This window comes from Emydura macquarii, unplaced genomic scaffold (assembly GCF_026122565.2).
Source record: "Emydura macquarii macquarii isolate MOO-44397 ecotype Brisbane River unplaced genomic scaffold, CSIRO-AGI_Emac_v2 contig_2422, whole genome shotgun sequence".
Classification (NCBI taxonomy): domain Eukaryota; kingdom Metazoa; phylum Chordata; order Testudines; family Chelidae; genus Emydura; species Emydura macquarii.
Genome location: NW_027132559.1, coordinates 2,059,691 through 2,081,797, shown reverse-complemented (window position 1 = coordinate 2,081,797; position 22,107 = coordinate 2,059,691). Strand labels below are relative to the sequence as shown.

General features: G+C 38.3%; 2 protein-coding genes across 11 annotated transcripts in view; one reads left to right on the top strand and one right to left on the bottom strand.

Annotated features, from left to right (window-relative positions):
* Positions 1-8,391, bottom strand: part of ACAD11 (acyl-CoA dehydrogenase family member 11) — a 65,428-nt gene extending 57,037 nt beyond the window's left edge. Inside the window, exons 1-2 of one of the 5 annotated variants that reach the window (XM_067561772.1) lie at positions 8,116-8,391; positions 796-895 (exon numbers count right to left, since the gene is read on the bottom strand). In XM_067561772.1, coding sequence (XP_067417873.1) covers positions 796-895; positions 8,116-8,252 — 237 coding nt within the window. In that variant the 5' untranslated portion in view covers positions 8,253-8,391. Of the gene's footprint in view, positions 1-795; positions 7,950-8,115 lie in introns of those variants that run through there. The other 4 variants (XM_067561771.1, XM_067561773.1, XM_067561775.1 and 1 more) reach the window with 4 other exon arrangements.
* A 1,295-nt stretch (positions 8,392-9,686) lies between these two features.
* UBA5 (ubiquitin like modifier activating enzyme 5) lies at positions 9,687-22,105 on the top strand. 6 transcript variants are annotated; one of them, XM_067561767.1, is made up of 14 exons: positions 9,687-10,108; positions 12,469-12,514; positions 12,600-12,689; positions 13,544-13,653; positions 14,131-14,217; positions 15,045-15,129; positions 16,097-16,201; positions 16,423-16,550; positions 16,983-17,118; positions 17,859-17,934; positions 19,052-19,158; positions 19,880-19,963; positions 20,182-20,223; positions 21,793-22,105. In XM_067561767.1, exons 1-12 carry the CDS (start codon positions 9,930-9,932, stop codon positions 19,961-19,963), a joined length of 1,233 nt encoding a protein of 410 aa, XP_067417868.1. In that variant the 5' UTR covers positions 9,687-9,929; the 3' UTR covers positions 20,182-20,223; positions 21,793-22,105. The 6 variants fall into 6 exon arrangements, 5 of the variants coding, with proteins under 5 accessions (XP_067417868.1, XP_067417866.1, XP_067417867.1 ...); XM_067561765.1 differs by having other exon boundaries at positions 20,182-22,105; XM_067561766.1 differs by lacking the exon at positions 20,182-20,223 and having other exon boundaries at positions 9,688-10,108.
* The last annotated feature ends 2 nt before the right edge of the window (positions 22,106-22,107 follow it).

Below are 22,107 nucleotides of genomic sequence, written 5' to 3'. Positions count from 1 at the left end.
AATGCAATGGGACATCAAAGACCACACAAGCTGACGAATGCATCTTTCTCCTTAAATAACTTCCCCCTCCTTTTCTTATGTTATTGGGTGGTGATGCCCCCCATTATTCTTCTCTAACACTTTGGAGAGTGTATGTGTTTAAATGATAGCACACATCTGAGAGTTCATTTTGGGTAATCACCGTTAATCATTTCCTAACTCAAGTTCTAAGCAGTCCTGCTTTAAACTCAAGAGTGTTGCCCTGAATGGTGAAGGGCGTCAGCAACACCACGCTACTCTACAGGAGAAAGTAAGAGCTATTGACTGATATTGTATCAAAGGTTGGGTAATTAAACCAGAAAGGGAGTGATCAGTATAGTCACCAAGCATACAAAAGTCTAAATATTGCTTCAAGGGCTGAGAAGTAAACAAGTTTGGTTCTGATTCTGAAACGTTCAACCAGTTCAGTAGATTATCTTGTCATGAGCAAGATCCTGTAACTGAGTGGTTAGAGCTAAGCAGGTGGCTGCCTCCTTAAGTTTCTGTATTTTAAAAAACTGATCATGTGCTATATTAACCTTATGATTTGATTATTGTATTACTTTGATGACTTGATTAATTGGTGACTCAGTGCATATCATTATTCTAATTGTGAGCTTGATTTGATAGTTGTACTATCTAATTTTTAATGTAGTAAGTGTTTATAGTAGTTAGTCATTTGTTCCTCATAGTTATTTAATTTTAACACTATTTAAATTTTTATCACTTTTTGAACTATAAATGCATTTACAGTTTGCCAAGGAATTTGTTACTCACTTTGTGAGCTCTAGGCAGAAGAGGGCCATGAGGCTTCTTCCTAAGCACAAACGTTTTAAGCCCCTTCTGCAAGTAAAAGGTTGGATTGGACTGGCCTGAGCTACAGAGGAAAAAGAAATGAATTACTAAGAAACAAAGTTGCAAACATTTAACAGAAAGAGTAACAGCAACTTCAGATCAGAACCGTGCACCTCATTGTTTGGGCTGAAGAGGATTTCCTGGCACAATAAGGGAATTCACCTCAAGGGTATTCTTTTAAACATACACCCTTACAAATCAGCAGATGACAATATAGGAAGTCACTAGTCATGGGGTCTATTCCCAGCTCTGCCATGTTTCCTGTTTGACTTTGGACAAGTCACAATTACTTTGTGCCTCTGATTGCTCTTCTGTAAAGAGGAGGTAATACCCACAAAGATGTGGTGAAGATCACTTAACATTTTCAAAACACACTCAGATTCTTGGATGGAAGGTGCTAGCCTTAAACATTTTCCAATCTGGATTAAGAAAAGTAGATCAAATATTCACAGTGCTGCATAAACTTCTCTTGATTTATAATAGATGTGACAGAAGTGGGAATTTTCTGTAACACTTTTATGAATGATACACATTGCAGTTGAGCCTTTTGGCTTAGTATTGTTACCCAGTGGGTGCAGAAGGGGTATCATGCTTCCCTTGGTACAGAGAGAAGGCATAAGATATTTGTGTCAAGTAGCTATCTGGGGTGATATGAATGAGCCATCAAGGTTGGCTGGAATCAACACATATCAATAGAAGATCCACAAATACAATGGGAATCCCAGTGACTAAATGATTGACACTTAACAGTGGGATGCTCAGGCAGGCTAGACTTGGGAATGCAGCATGGTTTTCCAATGGAAGACCAATGGACTGGAGGTGACAGGAACCTGCAGTAAGAACTGGGCTGTTCTCACACAGCAGCTCACTTGGGACTGATAGACAGAGAAAGCCAAGATGGGCACTAGAGCAACCTGGCTTGGTGGAACTCTAACTTTGGCCAGTCTGAACTGTCTTAACCTTTACTTTTCTGCATTAATCTAAGGATTTCCCGATGCTATATTCCAGTTGATTAATAAACCCTACCCTACCCTACTTTTTGAAAAGGCTGCCAGTCAGATTCACTGTTTAGAGCTCATGATGAGAAACAGGAATGCTAGAGGCCAGGTATCAGAGGAGTTGAGGCCAAGTGACCTACCCTTGTGGAAAAATGTGACCCCTTGGTGGTCTGGCACCTAAAGGAGTACTCCCAGAAGACTGCCTAAAGGCTGAGACATAGCACAGACCCTGTAAATCCATGACAACAGGTTATATCACGAATACAGCAAAGCCCCAATCCTGCAATCAAATCCAAGCAGGTGCGTCGGGCCCAGGCTCCGAGGAAGGCCACAGCACCTTGCTACACCCACACAGTTCAAAACACTGGATTAGTTCTGATTAAACCATAAAACAGATTTATTTAACTACAAAGAGATAGGTTGTAAGTGAGTGCAAGTATTAAGGCATTGAAGTCAGAAACGGTTACAAGGAAAATAAAGAAAACGCTTCCTAGTACTAAACGTATCAAACTAGACTTGGTTCAAGGTGAAATTCTTACCACAGTTTTTTAGTAACATTGCTGACCAAGTTTCAGGTCAGGATCTGCTCCCAAGGTCCAATGGCTGTTTTCTTTTGTCTTCTTAGATGTAAGAGAGAGAGGGATAGGAAAAGATACCACAAAGTGTTTTTGCCTCTACTTTTATAGTTCAGTCACCCTTTGAAAAGCACTTTCCTGAGTGTACCCCCCTAGTTAAAGTTCTTTTCTTCTGAGAGCAAGGAGACATGGAATCTGGTGGAGGAAGGAGGCTTCATGTTTTTTCTTTTCACTTGTGTATGATGTTGTTTACTAAGATGCAGATCTTTGTTCCTGCCCTCTTCCCTTGCTAAAGAATGGCCACATGATAGGTGATGGCCCATCAGCTTTGATGACGCCTGACTAGAGGCCTCCACTGTCCTTTGTCTTTGAGAAACAGGCTTACTCACTATCCAGACCTGTCTAGTTATCACACTTCAGTCATAATTTCAGCTTATGTTCATAACTTTACATATAATATTGCTACTTAAGTTATTAGTTTTCAAATGATACCTTACAATAGTATGTCAGGTGTGAATAATGCTTCTAAGGGAGCAAACAGACATGCTGCGGTCTCTGATTGAACTTGAGACTAAGCAATCTGTGCTCGCTCCCCCTGCAGCCCACAGACAATGGCTGCTGTCAAGGTGGCCATGGTGCAGCTTCATGAGCCACGGCAGCAAGGGGTAGGCTGGGTCTCCCAAGATCACTATGGGCATTTCAACATCCCCAATGGTAATCCTCTGGTCTGGAAAGAAAATCCCTGCTAGCAGCTTTCTGTATGGGCTTGTGTTCCTAAAGATGTGTGCATCATGCACCTTCCCTGATCAGCCTGCATTGATGTTGGTGAAACAACCCTGGTGATCCACCAGCACTTGCAATAGAAAAATAGCCCTTTCTATTGACGTACTCTGTCGCAAGATAGTCTGGGGCCAAAATAGGGATATGCATGCCATCTATTGCCTCGCCACACTGCAAAACCACTACTATTTCACACACATTGCCCAGGGTCACAGTCCTTCGTAGCAGAAGGTGATTAATGGCCCCACACACTTGCATCACAGCAACCCCCACAGTGGATTTCCCGACTCCGATCTGATTCCCAACTGATCGGTAGCAATCTGGCATTGCCATCTTCCACAAAGCAAATGCCACTCACTTCTCCACCGTGAGTGCAGCTCTCATTTTGGTGTCACTGCGCTGGAGGGCTCGGGCAAGCTCTGAACACAGTTTCAGGAAGGCTGCCTTGCACATCTGAAAGTTCTGCAGCCACTGCTCATCATCCAATACATGCATAATGATGCGATCCCATCAGTCAGTGCTTGCCTTTCGAGTCCAGAACCAATGGTCCAACATGCGCAGCTGCTCCATGAATACCAACAGCAACCTTGAATTGTTTCTTTCCATGGCACACAGCAAGGCAGACACCAAGGCATCGTCTTCAGACTCACAGCACAGGAAATACCGCAGGCATGTTGTGTTCATAACACTCAGAACAATCCATACTTTCTGACAGAGATGGCAGGAGCATAAATTATAGGGGCTGTTAAAAGCGTTGTGAAACGTACTAGCATGCCCATGGAATGATGGGACAGAGCAAACTGCATCATGGGACATCGAACCTGCCCCCAGGAGGCATTGCAAACCATTCCCAAAATACCCTGAGGTAGATAGTTGCACAGTGGGATAGCTATCCACAGTGCATTGCTCTCTGTTCGATGCAAGAGCTGCTACTGTGGACGCGCTCTGCTGACACAAGGAGCATACTGTGGACATGCAACAGCAGTAGTTGTACAACAAATAAACTTAAGTCTACTTAACTTTGTAGTGTAGACAAGCCCATGCTTCAGAATTAGAAGTATACTGTCCTCACACATGTGCTTCTATCCAGTTGGGTTGAATAGGAGATACAGGAGTGCAGATGATGGCAAAATCTGCTCCTAAATTATCATCGTCTTCTCTTTTAATAACTTACTTATATTGTTGTAGCATTTAAAGGCATCAGCCAGTTCAGGGCTCTATAGGGCTAGGTACCATATAAACACAGTAAATGGCAATTCCCACCCCAAATTAAGTATGTAATCTAAACCTCATACTTAAGAAGATATAACCAGTGTAACAGTTTGTCTATACAAGGATACTCATGAAAGTCAATTTGAATTAAAGATGTGAATTTAAAGTGGATTATTTAAACTGCATTAAACCTCTTTGTGGACATTCATACAGAATTAAAGTGGCCCTAATTCAGTTTAAACTTTAAACTAATCTGAATTAAGGCCATTTTAATTCTCAATAGGAGTGTCCACACAGGGGTTTAATGCAGTTTAACTAATCCATTTTAAATTTAGATAATTTGGATTATTTTTCCTTAGTGCCTCCATGTAGAAAAACCCTAACTGATCAACCTTCTAGTATTAAAGATGTAGGAGTATTGTTTATAAATACTGATGTCTTTGTCGTCTTTATTCTATTGCTTACTGAAGGGTGTATCTTGAAGTCAATAGAATTTGAAAGTGGTCAGCACTACACAGGATTAGATCCTGGGAAAGCAGCTCCAACAGGAAGAGATTATACAGACAACATGCTGTGAACGTAAATACAAGAGGGGTTAAAAGTATTGATGTGTGACAAGATCTTAGGAAATTTGGTTGGTTAGAAGAATTACAGTAAAGAACCAAACCCTACAAGGTTCACATTTCAACTCCGATACATGTTGTCTATTTGTGCTACACAAACATCAGATGACCTATATTAACATACTCTCACATTTGGGACTCTGAACACTCAGAACACTTTTGAGTTCTTAAATCTCACTTAGAATTTTGGATAACAGAGTATGAGGAATCATGAATGTTAATTGTTTTTCCTTTTCCTGATGATTACCACTTCTACATTTTAGAATACTATATTACTTAAAAGGAAATCTTTCCTAATTATAAATTCAGTAGGGGAGCATTAAGTCTTACTTTGAATGACATACATTCTATTAAGTTAAATGGTTATAACAATAGAAGTATTAGATTTACATTGTATCTTTCATCCAAAAGAAATATCTCTTTGATTTGACTTTTCCTCAATAAATTATATAGATTAATAGATTTTAAGGCCAGAAGGGACCATTATGGTTATCTAGTCTAACATCACGCAAAACATACCCATACAATTACAGCAAGTGGTTCCTGAATTAAGCTTATAATATCTTGTTAACCTAGACTATATCTTTTAGAAAGACATCTAATTTTGATTTAAGGACTTCAAGTGATGGAGAACCCATCCCATCCGTAGGTAAGTTGTTCCAATGGTTAATTACCTGCACTGTTAAAAAAAAAAAAAAAAATCACCTTAGTTCTAGTCTGAATTTGTGTGGTTTCACCTTCCAGCCAGGGCTTGCTATACTTTTGTCTGCTAGATTAAAGAGCCCTAGTGAAGTGCCTCACTAAGGGCTAGTCTACACTTAAAACTTACAGTGGCACAACTGTATCGGCACGGCTGTGCCGCTGTAAGGATGCTTGTGTAGCCACGTTATGTTGACGGGAAAGAGCTCTCCCACGGATATAATAAAGCCACCTAAATGAGTGGCAGTACTTATGTTGGCAGGAGCGTGACTCCCGCTGACATAGCTCTGTCCACACAAGCGCATACGCCGGCAAAATCTATGTCACTCGGGGATGTGGTTTTTTCACACCCCTGGGCAGAAAAAGTTTTGACGGCATAAGTGCTAGTGTAGACAAGGCCCAATTCAGAGGGAAGAGCGCCACAAATGAATTAATAACAGCATTTCCTACCCTAGCTACACGTTACTTGGAGGTCTCTATTCACATCTTAACAGCAGAGCACTAGTTAGCTTTTGAAGTCTGAGGGAATCACAACATAAGTTACTTTAGTTGTAGTCAATCCCACCAGTCTTCATTTTCATGAACAAATTTTCACTTTTTCTTATCATACATATATGCACGTTTATTATGTTTGGAAATACCCCCACAAATTTTAAGAAATGTGTTCCTATTTGAACTTACAGTTACTTTTCCACTAGACTTTGGCCTTTTCTGTTTGGCAAATATTTTATTTTGCTATGACTTCTGTTATTTTTTATTCCTCTCCACCAGCAATTCTAATTCTACACCTCTCACCAACCTTTAGCAGCTATAGGCATTTCTCTGAAAAGAAGAGACAAATCCCCACTACTCGTGGAATTTTTTAAAGTCATGTTTGGATGGATTTCATCTGGGACATTTACAACACTTTTGCTTTATTTATATTTACTGTTTTGAAAAAAGAAAGGAAATGGAAGATATCTCACAAATAGATTGTAACTTGTTAATTGCATAGGACATAAATTTATTTTGTCTATCCATTACAGTAAATGTAATCATACAGTCCTCAGCATTAAGAAAATTTATCTTTTAATGTCACTTTTTTTATACTTAAACTTATAGTCTTGCAGTGTCATGTTCTCGGGGGGAGGAGGAAGTCTCAGGTGGTTTTACAATGATATAACAAATATTTCCAATTTTTTTGGTATATTGTCACCTCTCACTTTTTTGCAATCCAATTCAGAAGACTTAACTCGCTTTTTACAAGTATTGCGTTTTAGATAATAGATGTGCTAATTTCACTGGTCCTTTTTTTCAAACAATAGAACAGGAGAAAACCCCAAAGGCCCTGTGCACTATGGAATTGTTAAGGGCCTGTGCACTGTTGGTCGTCTACTTCCAACACACACAGCAATAAAGTTAATCATAAAAGAGTTCATCCAGGAATTTGTCCTTAAATCAAATTTATTCACATTGAAGTTGTGCCAAACAGGATAGATTGCTGTTGTTCAGTAAATAAACTTTGAACACAGTAACATATTTTGTAACTGGTGAACTTTCACACCGATAACAGACGTTTATCCATTACCATAACACGTAGTCATGATTTTCCTTGGTGTCTCTCTTTAACTGCACAATGAGCTCAGTGCAGCACAACACGCACCTCTGGCTCTGTTCAGTACCTGTATTTAACTGATGCACTTTGACAGACAGATTACAAATGTTGTCATAGACACTAGTGCCACAGAACTCTTGTTTTTGCTGTATACAGACTAACACGGCTACCCCTCTGGAACTATAGACACTAGGGTAATGGGTGCCTTAAAAATGGGTAAGATACCAAAACCTAGGAGCTTTGCCTACCTTACGGACGACAACCCTTCCCAGCAATTCCTGGGACTGATCCATCTTTTGAAGGATGACCTTACCTACCACAAACAACATTCACAGCTCCCAAAGTCATTCTTAAGGCTATCTCAAGGCTAGCTAGCTTCACACAGCGGCTGTGCCCTCACAATCTTACACTGACAAACACCAAGACACAGAAATTTGTGTCACCAGAAGTTTCCACAGTCCAGGGGCAGGCAGCCAGCCTACCACTCCCACCCCTCACAGGTTTCCAGGGCTAATTTTCCTGAAGAGAATCGTCCAAGCCAGGCTCTCCCCTGGCTCTCACTGTCGCTTCTGGGGCACGCAACGTGGCATCGCCCCCTTGCTGACATGACTCACTGATCCAGAGTCAGGCCAGCGACCACTGTGATGGAGCATGAATTTCTGTCCTGAGAGAGAAAGGGGGAAGAGGCAGCCCAGGTGTGGAGAGAGCAGCCCAGTCTTGGGGAACAACCCCTGCAGGGGAGACAGGCTGGGGTGGGTTACCTGTACTGCCTGACAGTCAGCGCTTCAGGGGGCTGCAGAGGAAAGCCTGCCAAGTGGTGGGACAGGTACTTCTCCAGGGCTCCCTGGTCAAACCTGTGCTGCTCCCTCACCGCCGTGGTGCCAGGCTCAGCTGCCATCTTCCTCCTCTGCGTGTCAGAGCCGCAGCACACAGACACACACACACACACAGGGAACACAGCAAAGTCCAGCCAGGGGGGCCGGCTAGCCCACGTGCGCAAGCAGCGTAAGCACACCCCTTTCCCCCCTCCCCCGAGCAGAGCTACGCCAGGCGAGACCCCTCCTCCGGCGTACGCTATTGGCGCAGATAATCTCCTTCCCTAGGGGATGGATCCTCCCTTGTAGACTGTGGGCAGGGCCGTCGCCTTGCCTGAAGTCAGCTGATGCAGCGTGAAGGGGGCGGGCAGGGTCTCTCTCCAGTGTGAGGGAGGAGGTCGAGTTACAGTGGGAGCAAAACTAACTCCTTCCTTCACACCTAAGGTGCTAGGCGTGTGGGTCTGACAGACAGACAGTCACAGGTGCTACAACCTACGTGGACCTGCTGTCACAGCCAAATTTGGTCTCAGCCGCGTGTGGAGGGTTGTCGACAATCCATAGAGCTGATTTGGGGGGGAAAAAGGAGTGAAGTTTTTGTATATAAAATGTTTACATTTCAGTATTTTTGTTTGTTTTAATTCAGGTTTGGAAGATCCCAGCTAGCTCCAACCAGAGCACTGCAGGTGCAATCACATTGTGACATGTGAAGGACAACCTGGCTGCAATATATCACAAGACAGCCACAGCGATCATGTTGTGTGATGTTTAACCTACGACCATGCCACAGTGCTGAGTGAAAACCATGTTGAAACATCAACTTACAAGACTACTGTGTGATGTTTAAATAATAATCATGTCACAATCATGATATCACAATCATGCGAATTCTCCTGATTTTTATCACAAATAGTGTGATATTTTGGAGTTTTTCCCCCTGAAACCTTCAAATCCTGGAGTCAAGTGGTTGCATAAGAATTTGGGCCTTCATTTAAAAAAAAAAAGTAAGTTTCTGGCCCTCATGGTTGGTCTGAAAGCATTGAAAATGTGAACTTTAAAATCCTCAAAAAAGGCAGAAGACAATATAAAGAACTCAAAATGCATTATTTTGTAAAATCTCAGTATTTTTTGGGTAAGTTCCTAATTTTTAGGGGCTTGATTCAACATTTTTTTAATGCTAGGGTTGGTAATGCAGGATATTTTCAATCAAAATCATGCCACAGATGGACCATAAGTGCTTATAATAACTGTCTATTCCCAATAAGGTGTCTGTCTTCTAAGTAAAATGCAGTGTCTGTGCCTCCTGTGCAGTGCATATATCACCTATAATACCGTGCTGTGGTTTTCGTCAGACACTCCTATATAATATATATCTCCTCCTGTGCAGAGCCGTGTATCTTTGCTCCTCTAATGCAACGTCTCTTTAGTTCATGTAGATGCTACGTTTTGGGCTCTAGCTTCACCTGGGCCGTCAAACTGGCATTTATTAGCTGTTTATCGATTATTGTTATTAGGACAGTGCACACCACAGAAAGCAGCAGACTCGCCACACCTCCCTTCCATTTCCCAACCCATTCCCTCGGGCCGGTCGGGCTCTTTTGTGCCCGGAACTCTCCTCGCGCGGGCGCTGGGTTGCAGCGGGGAGGACCTTGCCTGTGGCTCCCGGCCGGGAGTAGGAGACGTGTCTCTCTCTCAGCTGTCCGCTCTGGCTGCCGGGCCGGGCGCGCGCCGCGTGGCGAATCTGGCGATCGGTAGCCGCCGCTATGGCCGCCTCGTCCTGCTCGGCCAGTCTGGTGGAGAAGCTGCAGCTCCGGGTGCGGGAGCTGGAGGAGGCGCTGGGCAGGGAGCGGAGCCGGCGGGGCGGTGGCGGCGGCGGGGGGCAGGGCCAGCGGGCCCCCATCGAGAGGATGAGCCCGGAGGTGACTGACTCCAACCCGTACAGGTGACGGCGGGGGGAGCTGCCCTGTGGGGAGGAAGGGGGCAGCCAGGGGGCGTGGGAGGCAGGGAGGGAGCTGCCATGGGGCGGGCGGGGGGAGGGGAGCTGCCACACGGGGGGGGAGTGGGGGGGTCATTACGAAGGGGAGAATTGGCCAGAGCTGCCCTTGGGGGGCTGTTGTACAGGGGATTTATGGGGAGAGGGAGGCTCCCTGCATGGTGTGGGGAGGGGAAAGGACGGACGGACGGACCCACACACACACACCGTTTTTAGGAGAGATTATTTATTAAGCAGGTTCAGACACCTGCCCCAGTTTCATTCACTAAGATGTGGTTTGATGTGCCCTTCCTCCCCCATCTGTTTCTTGGTGATGAATTAATTATAAGACTATTTTGTATTTTCTGTCTCTAAGACTGAAGTATTTCACTGTGAGTTGCTCATGGAGAAGCTGCTCATACGGAAATAGGATACAATATTTAGGAGGAAATGGGAGTTGGGACCACCGGTTTTTATTTCCACTAATTTACTTTTAAACATTGAGTCATTTAGGGCCTGGTTCTCAAGGGTGCTGAGGCTCTGCAGTGTCTATTAAAACAACAAGAGTCCTGTGGCATCTTAAAGACTAACAAATTTATTTGGGCATAAGCTTTTGTGGGCAGAAGCCCTCTTTGTCAGATGCATTCGTCAGATGCAGAAAGTGTCTATTAATGTGTGGATTTCTGCACCTCTGAGAATCAGTCCTATAACCTTTCTTTCTCAGTTTGCCCTGAAATTATATAATAATATATAGATTAAAATAATTCTGCTTTGGGAAAATTTTAAATGGTAATACTTTGCACTTTTATTATTTATTCTATTGCTGTATAATAAAATAGTGTAGATACAGTACTTTTGTAAAGCACTCTGGTATCATCTCTAAAAAGTGCATGTAAGTGCAGTGTATTACTATTTAAAATGTTCTAGTAGCAGGATTATGTTTAATCAGCCCCATTCTAGCTGTCCTAACAACCTGAAAATAGCTCAGTCCCTCCAGTTATTTCTCATAGTTCAATAAGGTTCACTGGAGTTAAAAGGTGTACCACTATTGTTCTCCTTGAAAGCTAGTTTATTTTTGTTTTTAAAGGTAGTTATCAGGGAGTTAACCTGGCATTGGGAAACAAGTTGTTGCAGCCACATTAGTCCTCAAAATTGTTTGAAAATGTTAGTTTCAGGAAAATGCCATACATACACAGAGAAAAATTAGGTCCTGATCCAACAAACAATAATACAGTGAATAGTCTAATTTATTTCAGTGGGACTATTTATGCTAATAAAGTAAAGAATGAGTGCTTGCAGCATTGGGGCCTTGGTGTTCTATTGATAGGGTTGGGTTTCCATTCTCACTTAGTACATGTCCACTTAGTAGTGTTTAAGTGTAATGAGCACAGAGGTCTTCAGTTTATTCTTTAGCTGGCAGTAACTTTAGAAGCTCAGTCTGCAGAAGAGTTAGACACATTGTACTGTAGCTGGCAGGAAATGTTATTTGTTTTCAAGGTGCTGCTTACAGAATGTGATGGTGATACTAGTGATAGATTGGTTGCATGGTATAGTGGCTTTCATTTTGAAGTGTGCCCAATACTTCAACTTCCTGAAATGCATAAACCTTACAAATAGAATTGGAAAACAAATTAAATAAATGGAAAATAATATAAACTACGGGTCTTTTTATTCTTGATTGCAGCTAGCTACAAAGTGGAAAATTTAATTCTGTAATCTGCTTTAGTGACTATTTAATACTAGATTTGAGGGAAGAAGTCATAGTATCTTAGGAGAGGAATGATCTTTAATGTTAGTGTTGGTTTCAAAGCCATTAACTCATTTTCTTTGCATTTGAATCTGTCATTATTATATTAATTATAAAATTATTTACTATTTAACCTTAGTCTTAGACTTCCAACCTCTAGTACACCTCTTAATTGTTTTCTTTTTTATACTTTACTTTTTTTAAAAAGTGTTATCTTAGAGGAATGCTATGATAAATCTGAATATATTCATATCCAGACTCTTTTTCTGTTAGATACCTTAGAGAAGTAGTGTAAATCTAAATATTTCAGAAATAAAATTATAGATGCTAATTCCACCTCTTTGTGTGTCCCTTCTCTGTAGTCAAAAATGTCACAGCTGAACCTAGAGTTATCCAAACTTGACACTAGAATTCCAGCAGCATAGACTGTAAACACTAATTCCATTTTGAGCTCCTCTGGGGCTTGTTCTTTGTCATTCTACTCTTTCCATTTCTTATTGGTATTCAAATAATTGTATCTCAATGATTTAGGGAGAGCTTTCCTTGACAGTGTGGATATTTATTTTTGTTTTGTTTTTTCTAGCCGCCTGATGGCATTAAAACGAATGGGAATCGTGAAAGATTATGAGGTATGATTATATTTGTTTTAGAAAATTGTTTATAATGAAGGCTACTTTGTAACATACTAATCTGTATTTATTTTTCTTGCTACAGAAAATCCGTACCTTTACGGTAGCAGTAGTAGGTGTTGGTGGAGTTGGTAGTGTGACTGCTGAAATGTTGACAAGATGTGGCATTGGTAAGGTAATATACATTTTTTTCATGTACCTAGTCCTATATATAATAAGTATTGGCAAGATGGATTTCTTGTTTGAGTCTGCACCCATGTTAAAGTCAGTTGAAGCAAACAGGAGTAATACTGAAGTAAACATTGAAAGTGATAAGTCTTTTGTGGTTGTATTTTCTCTGTTCAAATAGAATAGCTTTATTATCTAGGGCCCAGTCCTGTATAGTGCAGACCTACCCTCTGTTGGGTGCTCCACACTCTGCAGGATCAGATTCCTTCTGTACTGCTTTCAGTTTAGCCATAGTTATATCATAACTTATCCTAATATATCATTTCTTCTAACGAAACTGGTAATGGCCTCTTTCTAAGACAGGATACTTGACTCTTTGGTCTACTGACCTGATAAGAATTGACAGATGTTCCTCTGTATTATCTAGTCATTCAAAATGAATAATTATATACATGCTAGAGCTGCAGCTCAAAACTGCAATCAGAAATTAGCCTGACATAATCACATGTAGGAATGTCAAAAGAACCGTCACCAAAGTTAATGTCTATTGATGTGGATAATTTGCTGAACATTCTGCTTATTTTAGATAAATGTGTGCTGTTAACCATCATTCTAATGACTTGATCTGAACTGTTTGGTGTTCTCAGGTCTTAGTGACCAGCAGTTCAACATCCAGTCCTGCAGTCCATACACATCAGTAATGCTTTACATGTGAGTAGACTCCAGTAAAGTGGATGGAACTACTTACGTGTTTTTATAGGATCAGGGCCTATCGCAATTTGCTGTTTATAATACCAACATGGTATTCATGAACAGAAACTCATTGAAAATTCATATATATTACTGTAATCTTCATTGTAGCTGCTACTGTTTGATTATGACAAGGTGGAATTGGCGAACATGAACAGGCTCTTCTTTCAACCTCATCAAGCTGGACTAAGTAAAGTGCAGGCAGCGGAGCATACTTTGAGGTAAATAGGGGATATCAAAATATATTTAATGTGGAATGCAAATTCAGACTCAGATATTTCACTCTAAAAGACTCACCACAAAAATGGCATGTTTATATGAAATCCAAGGACTGATCTGCAGTAGAATGTTTGCTGATATAATGTAGGGTAGATGTGGGATTGTTTTGTGTGCGTGTTAATGACCTTTTTTACACTGAAAAAGCCTCTGTGAAGATGCACTTAAACCAACAAAAAAGTGATTTTTGCCAGTAAAGCTTTTCATTCAGGGAATTGGCATAAGCTACACTAGCAAAAGCACATTTTGGCAGCAGTGGCTGTCTCTCTTTGCCAGTATAGCTATTCTAGCAAACCTTAGGGTAGACTAAGCTGAAGTTTGTTTCTAAAGATTCCAGCAATTCTTGTGACCTGGATGGGAGAGGGAATTCTTTTGTGGTGTTACTGAATTCATTATCACTTTGATTTTATTTTTTCCACAAGGAATATTAATCCTGATGTTCAGTTTGAAGTACATAACTACAATATCACAACAGTGGATAATTTTCAACATTTCATGGATAGAATAAGGTAAAATGTTTTGAGAAAAGCATAGATGACTTCTTTTAATGTTTGTTGATAAATAAAGTCTAAAATTTTCTAATGGCTTCATTCTTTTTAAACATTATTTTCCAGTTGGAGGACTAATCACATTTGATGTAAAATATATGTATATATAGACATTTTTTTGTTTTCCTAGTCCTGTTATCCAAGTAGATCTTGGTAAATAGCATTTTATTTAGCATTTTATTTTTTTGTCTTACTTTAAATTAAATTTGTTCCATTTGTACATTAGTGTATTTTTAGATTTCCAGCCAAATTGAAGCTCTCATATGGTTTTTAAAAATATATCAAATTGCACAATACCTACCTTTGAATAGCTTGACTCACTTCCATTGAAAATGAGTGTTGTTAATCTCTCTCAAATTAATTTTGAATGACTACAGATGTGTTTTGCAAAGAGAAACTATATGGGGAAATAAAAATTTGTACTACACTTCTTAAAATTTGTAAAAGGTGCAAATTATACCCAGTTAAGCACTTCTTTTAATCTGAAATATCCTCTTATCTGAAATATCCTCTTATCTAAATCTGTTATGACTCCTTGGATGGCCCTATTTCTAGGAACTGCCTTTTTATTTAATTCTCTGGATGTCTCTGAACATTTTGGATAAACAGTGTTTTATTGAGTTGTTGGAGACTGTTTGTGAGAGTGTTAAATAGGATTCAGACTACTTTGTTTGATAGGAATATATTTCCCCTCAATTTATTTACGGAAAAGAATGAAATATCTTGACTGTAATTTTAAAAATACATTTTGAAAACAGTCCTCTCATAAACTGTGGTATTTACTTTAGTAACGGTGGGTTAGAAGAAGGGAAACCAGTTGATCTTGTACTGAGCTGTGTGGACAACTTTGAAGCTCGTATGGCAATTAACACTGTAAGTACAGCACCTGAGGTATGCACATACATTCGTGGGTTTGCTAATATATTCTTCTATTTATCATTATTTACAGAAGTTATATGCACCATAAAGACGACAAAACCTTGTTAAGGAGTCTGTTGATAAATGTGAAACTAAGGAAAAGTGGGGAGGAAATGAACTTTTTATTCAGTTCCTGGAGCATAAAGAGTAGACATGTAAAACAGGTTACATGTGGTAGTAGGTAATGGTTAGTAAAGGAAAAATGTGTTTTTCATTAAATTTTATGTGTATTTATTTGTATTGAAATATCTTGTAAGCCCTGAGTAAATTTACTAATGACTTTCTGTGTATATCTGTTCTATGGAAAATTTTATAATGTACATTTTAAAATTAGTACACACCTCTTTTACAGTGCTATTTTCCTTCACAGTTGTAACAAATGCAGTGTATTTTCCAAAACACACATTTTTGTTGCCATCCACCTGCTAGCTCGATCTGCATGGGTGTAAATAATGTATATGCAAATAATTGTATACATATAATGAATCCATGCTTGTGTTTGCATGTGTGTAAAATAAATAAAATTAAAGGGAGAAAACAGTAAAGAAATTTAATAGAAAATCCTACTAAGCCATATTAGACTCTGGGCCATGATCTGGCGACTGCATCCATGTGAGTTAGATCCTGGTAACTGATTTTAATGGGGCTCCAGACAGGTGCAGAGATCTGTCCACTTGGATCCAATATCCATATTTGGCCTTTGAATTTTATTATTTTCAGTGTTACTAAAAGAAGACACAGAAATTGTTTATAGTCATACCTTTTTTAATCTACTTGTTTTTTTTTTTTTTTATCTTCTGGCTTTAAGGGTAAAAGTCACAAATTCATCAGTCTAATGCATGATTTCTGTCTAATAATCTTTTGCAATAAAGTTCTACAATGTTAATTTATTGTAATTCTTGCGTATGTCTGTGCTTTCAAGGCCTGCAATGAGCTTGGACAAATATGGATGGAATCTGGAGTGAGTGAAAATGCAGTCTCAGGACATATTCAACTTATCATACCTGGTGAATCTGCTTGTTTTGCGGTATGCAATCCTTTACTGTGGGGTCCTTTTCTGAAAACTGGGATCCACTGGGTTTCTAGTTTGTGCTTTTAAAAACAGCATGTGTAGTGTGAAGGGAGCTGGCATTTTAAGGCTATATAGCCACGGCTTGTTTTAGTAGAGTAACTCTAGTTATTGCCTCTGTGTGGTCTGTAGTTTTTATTAAATTTTTTTAATGCGATTTCTTTTTTTCCTCTTCCCAGTGTGCTCCCCCGCTTGTAGTTGCTGCCAATATTGATGAAAAAACATTAAAACGAGAGGGAGTTTGTGCAGCCAGCCTTCCTACCACTATGGGAGTAGTTGCAGGGATTCTTGTACAAAATGTTCTGAAGTAAGTGATTTGAATGAACTTCTATGATTAACCTTACAATATCTTGGTGTAAAGAATCCAGCAGGTTTCTTTCTGATACTTTTAAGAACTCAACATCTTCAGGACTTTATAAGCTTACAGGATGGGTGAACTTTCTTTCCCAGCGACAGATCTGGCTCTTTCATACACTCTCATGTACAACGGCATTTGCTAAAAGGACCAAGATATGTGATGTGAGGGTACGTGTACACTGCAAAACAAAAAACAAAATCCTGGTTTGTTTCTCTCTAATTTAAAACCAAATACCAATAATTTAGGATAACACTACAATATCATGCTTGAGGGGGTACAAAATATTTTTTAAAATAACATCTGGAAAAAACATTGACAATGCTGAATCTGTAAACAAGAAAATACTTTCATTTCACTGCAGTTCTCATTCTGTTTTTCCAGGTTTTTATTGAATTTTGGTATTGTGAGTTACTATCTTGGTTACAATGCGATGCAGGATTTCTTTCCAACTATGGCCATGAAACCAAACCCACATTGCAATGACAAAAATTGCAGGAAACAGCAGGAAGAATACAAGGTAAAAATCCACTTTGTGTTTTTTCAAGAGTCTTTCTTAATGTATGCTGAAGATCTGCGGTAAATGAAGCAGATCACTTAAAATTGAAGCAGGGATGGTGGGCTGTTTCCTGCTGATTGCACATAATCTAACTTTAAAGTTATTTAAAATATTTTTAGAAGTATTTGTAGGTCATCTTAAAGTAAAAGGTAAGCAAAGACTTAGAAAACATACCACTGCAAACAACTAATAAAATATTTATCACTTAGGCCCCAATACTGTAACCTCATATAAACGTGCTTAATAGTGTGTAAAGATGACATTTAATGGATTTCTGTACGAAATTATGCTTTGCTTTCTGATGAATAAAGAAGATTAACACTTATCCTTATATTAAAAATATCAGGAGTATCACTTTTGGTCTTCCTTGCTTTTGCTGTAAGATTTGTTGAGGATTTATAGAAGATGAATATTGTGGATTCTCAAACTCTTAATTAAAGAGTGTGAGGGTTGAATATTCAAAGCCTTATCTTCCCCAAAATGTTCATTACTCATTGATGTTGAATTGGGGGAGCTAATCCTTTCAGCCTTCTTTATATATAGTAAAAGAGCATGCCCTTTTTTTTTAATCCTTTGCCGGTTACCCTTAAATGTTTTCTAAAAGGCCATAAACTAACTAATGTAAATATTTAGACTGAATCCTCAATCCTGTAACAAAAATAACCACAAATTTGTTTTGTTTTTTCATGTTGTCTTTTCAGAAAAAAGAGGCTGCACAACCAAAACAAGTAGTAGTTGAACAGGAAGAAGAAATAATGCATGAAGACAATGACTGGGGTAAGCAATCAACTCAAAATTGAAAGGACACCACAAGCAAACCTAAGGAATTTAACTAACCTTTATTAAACACTATCTGTTACGCAGATTTTTCACTTTTAATAAATCTGACAGTTAAACTAAACCAATTCACGTTTTGTTTTTCATACACTGAACAGGTTAAAATTTAGTCTCCATACTTCAGAAGAAGTTTCAATACAATATTTTTACTTTATTTAATCTTATGAAAATATCTATTCATTAGATTTTTCTATGATCTTTTATACAAAATCTTAATTTTGGGTCTAAGTTTAGCTGCATGTTGCTTTTAAATATCTGTCAGTGAGTACTCATAACCATATTTCCATAACATAAGGGATTAAATATAAATATATATATATAAATTCCCTATAAGGGTATTAACAACTGAGAGAATTTCTGTGCTGAAACTGTCAGCACATTTGTTAAAGAATTAAATACATACACTCTTGAAATGGTTACTCTCTGAATATTGTATTTTTAGAAAAATGAAAATATAAGCTACTGTCGGGGGAGGGGGAGAGTCCTGACAATGAATGACTTAGATTATGACAGAGAATCCCATAGGAGAGTTGGAAGTCCCATCCCTGGAGCCATTTAAAATATATTATAGGGAAAAATTTTTGTACAGTAGAATCTGAGTTATGAACTGACCAGTCAACCATGCACCTCATTTGGAACCAGAAGTACACAATCAGGGGGAAGCAAATAAAGTACAGTACTAAATTAATCAAACTATTAAAAAAATAAAGGGAAAGCAGCATTTTTCCTTTGCATGGTAGTGTTTTAAAGCTGTATTAAGTCAATGTTCAGTTGTAAACTTTTGACAGAACAACCATAACGTCTTGTTCAGAGTTAACAAACATTTCAGAGTTTTGAACAACCTCCATTCCTGAGGCATTCGTAACTGAGGTTCTACTGTATTGAAAGATTGGATGGAACAGATGACCTAAAAGGTCTCTTACTGGATGTTCTGTTAAAGTACTTTTTTGTATTTTAATAGACTGGTTGCTGTGGTTTTCATCTAATGATAAGGATAACTTTGATCCTCTGATTACAATTTTTTATTTAAATAATTAGTTGACTTTTTGATACTTAGGTATTGAGCTGGTATCGGAAGTTTCAGAAGAGGAGCTGAAGGCTGCTTCTGGTCCACTTCCTGATCTTCCAGAAGGAATTACGGTAGCCTATACCATACCAAACAAGGTAATGTTAAGTCCCCTTTTTTATAGATTTATTTAATGACCATATTAGAAGCTTCTATATTATGTGAAACTAATCATAGAGGAAAACACTGTAAAGAAGTTGTGTGCTCTATCCTTTGGAATGTACTAAAAAGCATTCAGTTATTACATAAAGTGATGAATACATAATAGCTATCAACTTATTACTATCTGTAACAATACTAGTAAAATAATTGCATCCCTGTACATTCAATCTCAGTATATCTTACAATCAAATCATTACTGCTTGAATCTACAATAAAATTATTTTAAATTCTGGATTTATTAGCTTGAAGCAAGTTCTGAGGGCAGTAGGAAATAATTAATTTCAGTTTCTCTATTTGTGTATAGGTTTTAAGCACTCTGAGGAATTCCCCAGTTGTTTAGGCAGTCAGCACAATTTTCACCAATTACTTCTATCCTTTAAAAGATGTCAAATTATAATAAAAGTCAAGCTGAGTTGCTGGGAAATTTAATTTTGATGCTTATGCATCAAAGACTCATTTTCTTAAATCCTCATCAGAATGGAGTTTACCAATGGATTTTGGGTCAGACACATAAAACTAAATGGCTATGGAATAGCTTATGTTGTAATATTTGGGCCTTATCTTGCAATCACTCTGTATTCTGAACTGCTTGTATCCTTCATATCCTGTTCTTTTCAGAGCAAAGAAACTAAGTATTTTTCCCCCTTGTGCCAATAGGAGGAGAACATTCTAGCTGGGGAAACAGTGGCAGAGTCTGAGGAAAGCCTAGAAGAACTCATGGCCAAGATGAAGAGCATATAGGTTAATGGAATATTGAATTTTAACATTTGGGAGCTTGCACTAGAGCTGGATCAAGAAATAAACTCCTGTAAGAAATTCCAATACTAAAACTTGAATTTGATAACAGAACTATAAAAACTTGGAGATGGCATCTCATAACTATCTTCTGCTGTCTACTTATGTACTGTTTTAAAATATCAAGTTGTGCTACTCTAAGCTTTCATTTCTCATCATGCTAGGGTCCAAATCTCCAGTGGAAAATAGACAAATTGACACAAAAAGTAAGCCTAGCACTTGTGATATGGAATGGTATTCCGCATCTTTCCATTATGGGACAAGTTACAAAGTTACTTCATCTTTATGGGTAAAGTGGTTCAGGGGATTGATGATGAGGTCTTTAACTTGTATTACCACTTCAAATGCATGCCAGATGCGTGGTACTTGTAAGAATCCATGGCTACTGTTCAGTGGGCTGTTGTCATCTAAGTTTGTAACATGGCTGTCTGTGCTGTACATGTTTTGTCGGTAAATGGAAGGCTTCAATCTTTTTATAGGCCATAAATTTTACTAGAAAAATTTTAAAGGGTTGAGTGTTTCAGTTTTTCACATCCCTATCTTAAACAACTATTTGTGTATACATTTCTTTGGGTTTGATAGGGGTGTGAGTATGCATTTGTTAAAGCACAAGTGTTTTGGTATGAATTCTTTGTTACTGAGTCAATGACCCAATTCACCAAACCAGCTGCCTAACATATCATTGCAGCTGACAGTCATGTGTTGACATAAGGATTTTTATTATGAGTTATCACTTTAAAAAAAAAAATGAACTGCACAGGAAACTTCAGCCTTTTAAAAAATACCTAAAAAAAATTTTAGTTTTAAAAGCTAGGTATAATTTTAAAATCCATTAGAATTATTTGGCTACTACTTTACATGGCTGACAACTCTATAAAAAGGGAACTATTTACAATTTATCTTATACAGTTTTATAAAAATAGTATTAGGCATATAAAATTATTGGAGCGATGTAGTTAGTGTATACAAAACAGTTCTTGACTTCCGAATTAGTAAAGCAACTTTTACACTTGCCTATTCAAAATTGCAAAGTTAGGTGGAGTCAAGACCTAACTTTGCAAAAGATTACATACCAGTGTTTAAAACTAGTTTAAAAAAATAAACAAGGAGCTCTGTGGCTGATACTGGTTTACCTTGCAATTAAAGTATATTGGAATTTACAAGTCTAAAAAGAACTAGGATATTTCTCTGACTGGGAAATCTAGTGGAAATCTGATTTTTTGCAACTCAGTGAACAGTAAGTAAAAATGTACAGCATTAAAGTGTAACTTTGTTTTGTTATCTCGTAAGCTACAACATGCTATCACATATTAAATTTTTAACGGTGAATCTTAATGAAACCTTGCTTTGGGTCTGTACTATTAAGTCTCTGTTGAAAAACTGGACGACATTATATTTTGATGTGGAGTTCTGTGTTTATTAAGTTACATAGAATTTGGCTTATCAAATATACAAATGCTTCCATTTTATGTACAAACAGCACTTGGTGGTACACACTTTCTACAAAGGAGAATCAAGAGCTATTACACTTGTTTTGAACACTATTACAAAAGTTAAACATCCATCTGTCTGATATTTAGAAGATTACAATTTTTGTCTAGATAAAAACAGCTTTTCCTATGCTGTAAGGACCTCACATCGTTTGTGAAGTTTCTTCTTCAATTAAGATTTAGGGCTTAATGTCAGTTTTAATTTTGTACATTTTTCTTTGCAGCAGTGTAAAACTAATCTTTCCCAAATTACATCCTTACCTAAATATTTCTTTTTCGATTTAGAAGTGCTGGAAGGGAAGATAGACTTCATTGCTTACTGTAAAAGGAAAACAATTGGGAGAAGATAGTATCTCTTTGAGATATACAGCCTCTGCACTTTAAGACTAGCTGAACAAATGGATTAGTTCATGAATGAAGTTGCCTCAGAAATCTGACTTTTTGAACTCTAAAGTATGAAGAGGAGAATGTCATTTTTGAATAAGTGAATTTATTAAATGTATTCTATTTGTAAATAAACAGGAACAGACTTAATTGATCATGGTGGCTAACTAGGAGAAAAACTAAATTAAGTTTAATAAAAATCAATTTATTGCTATT

Excerpts from the sequence above, each read along its gene's own strand:
- UBA5 (XM_067561767.1), top strand. The coding sequence starts at position 9,930 with ATGGCCGCCTCGTCCTGCTCGGCCAGTCTGGTGGAGAAGCTGCAGCTC. Across the intron at positions 12,690-13,543 it reads CAAGATGTGGCATTGGTAAG|CTGCTACTGTTTGATTATGA; the intron begins GTAATATACATT and ends TCTTCATTGTAG. Across the intron at positions 14,218-15,044 it reads CATTTCATGGATAGAATAAG|TAACGGTGGGTTAGAAGAAG; the intron begins GTAAAATGTTTT and ends TATTTACTTTAG.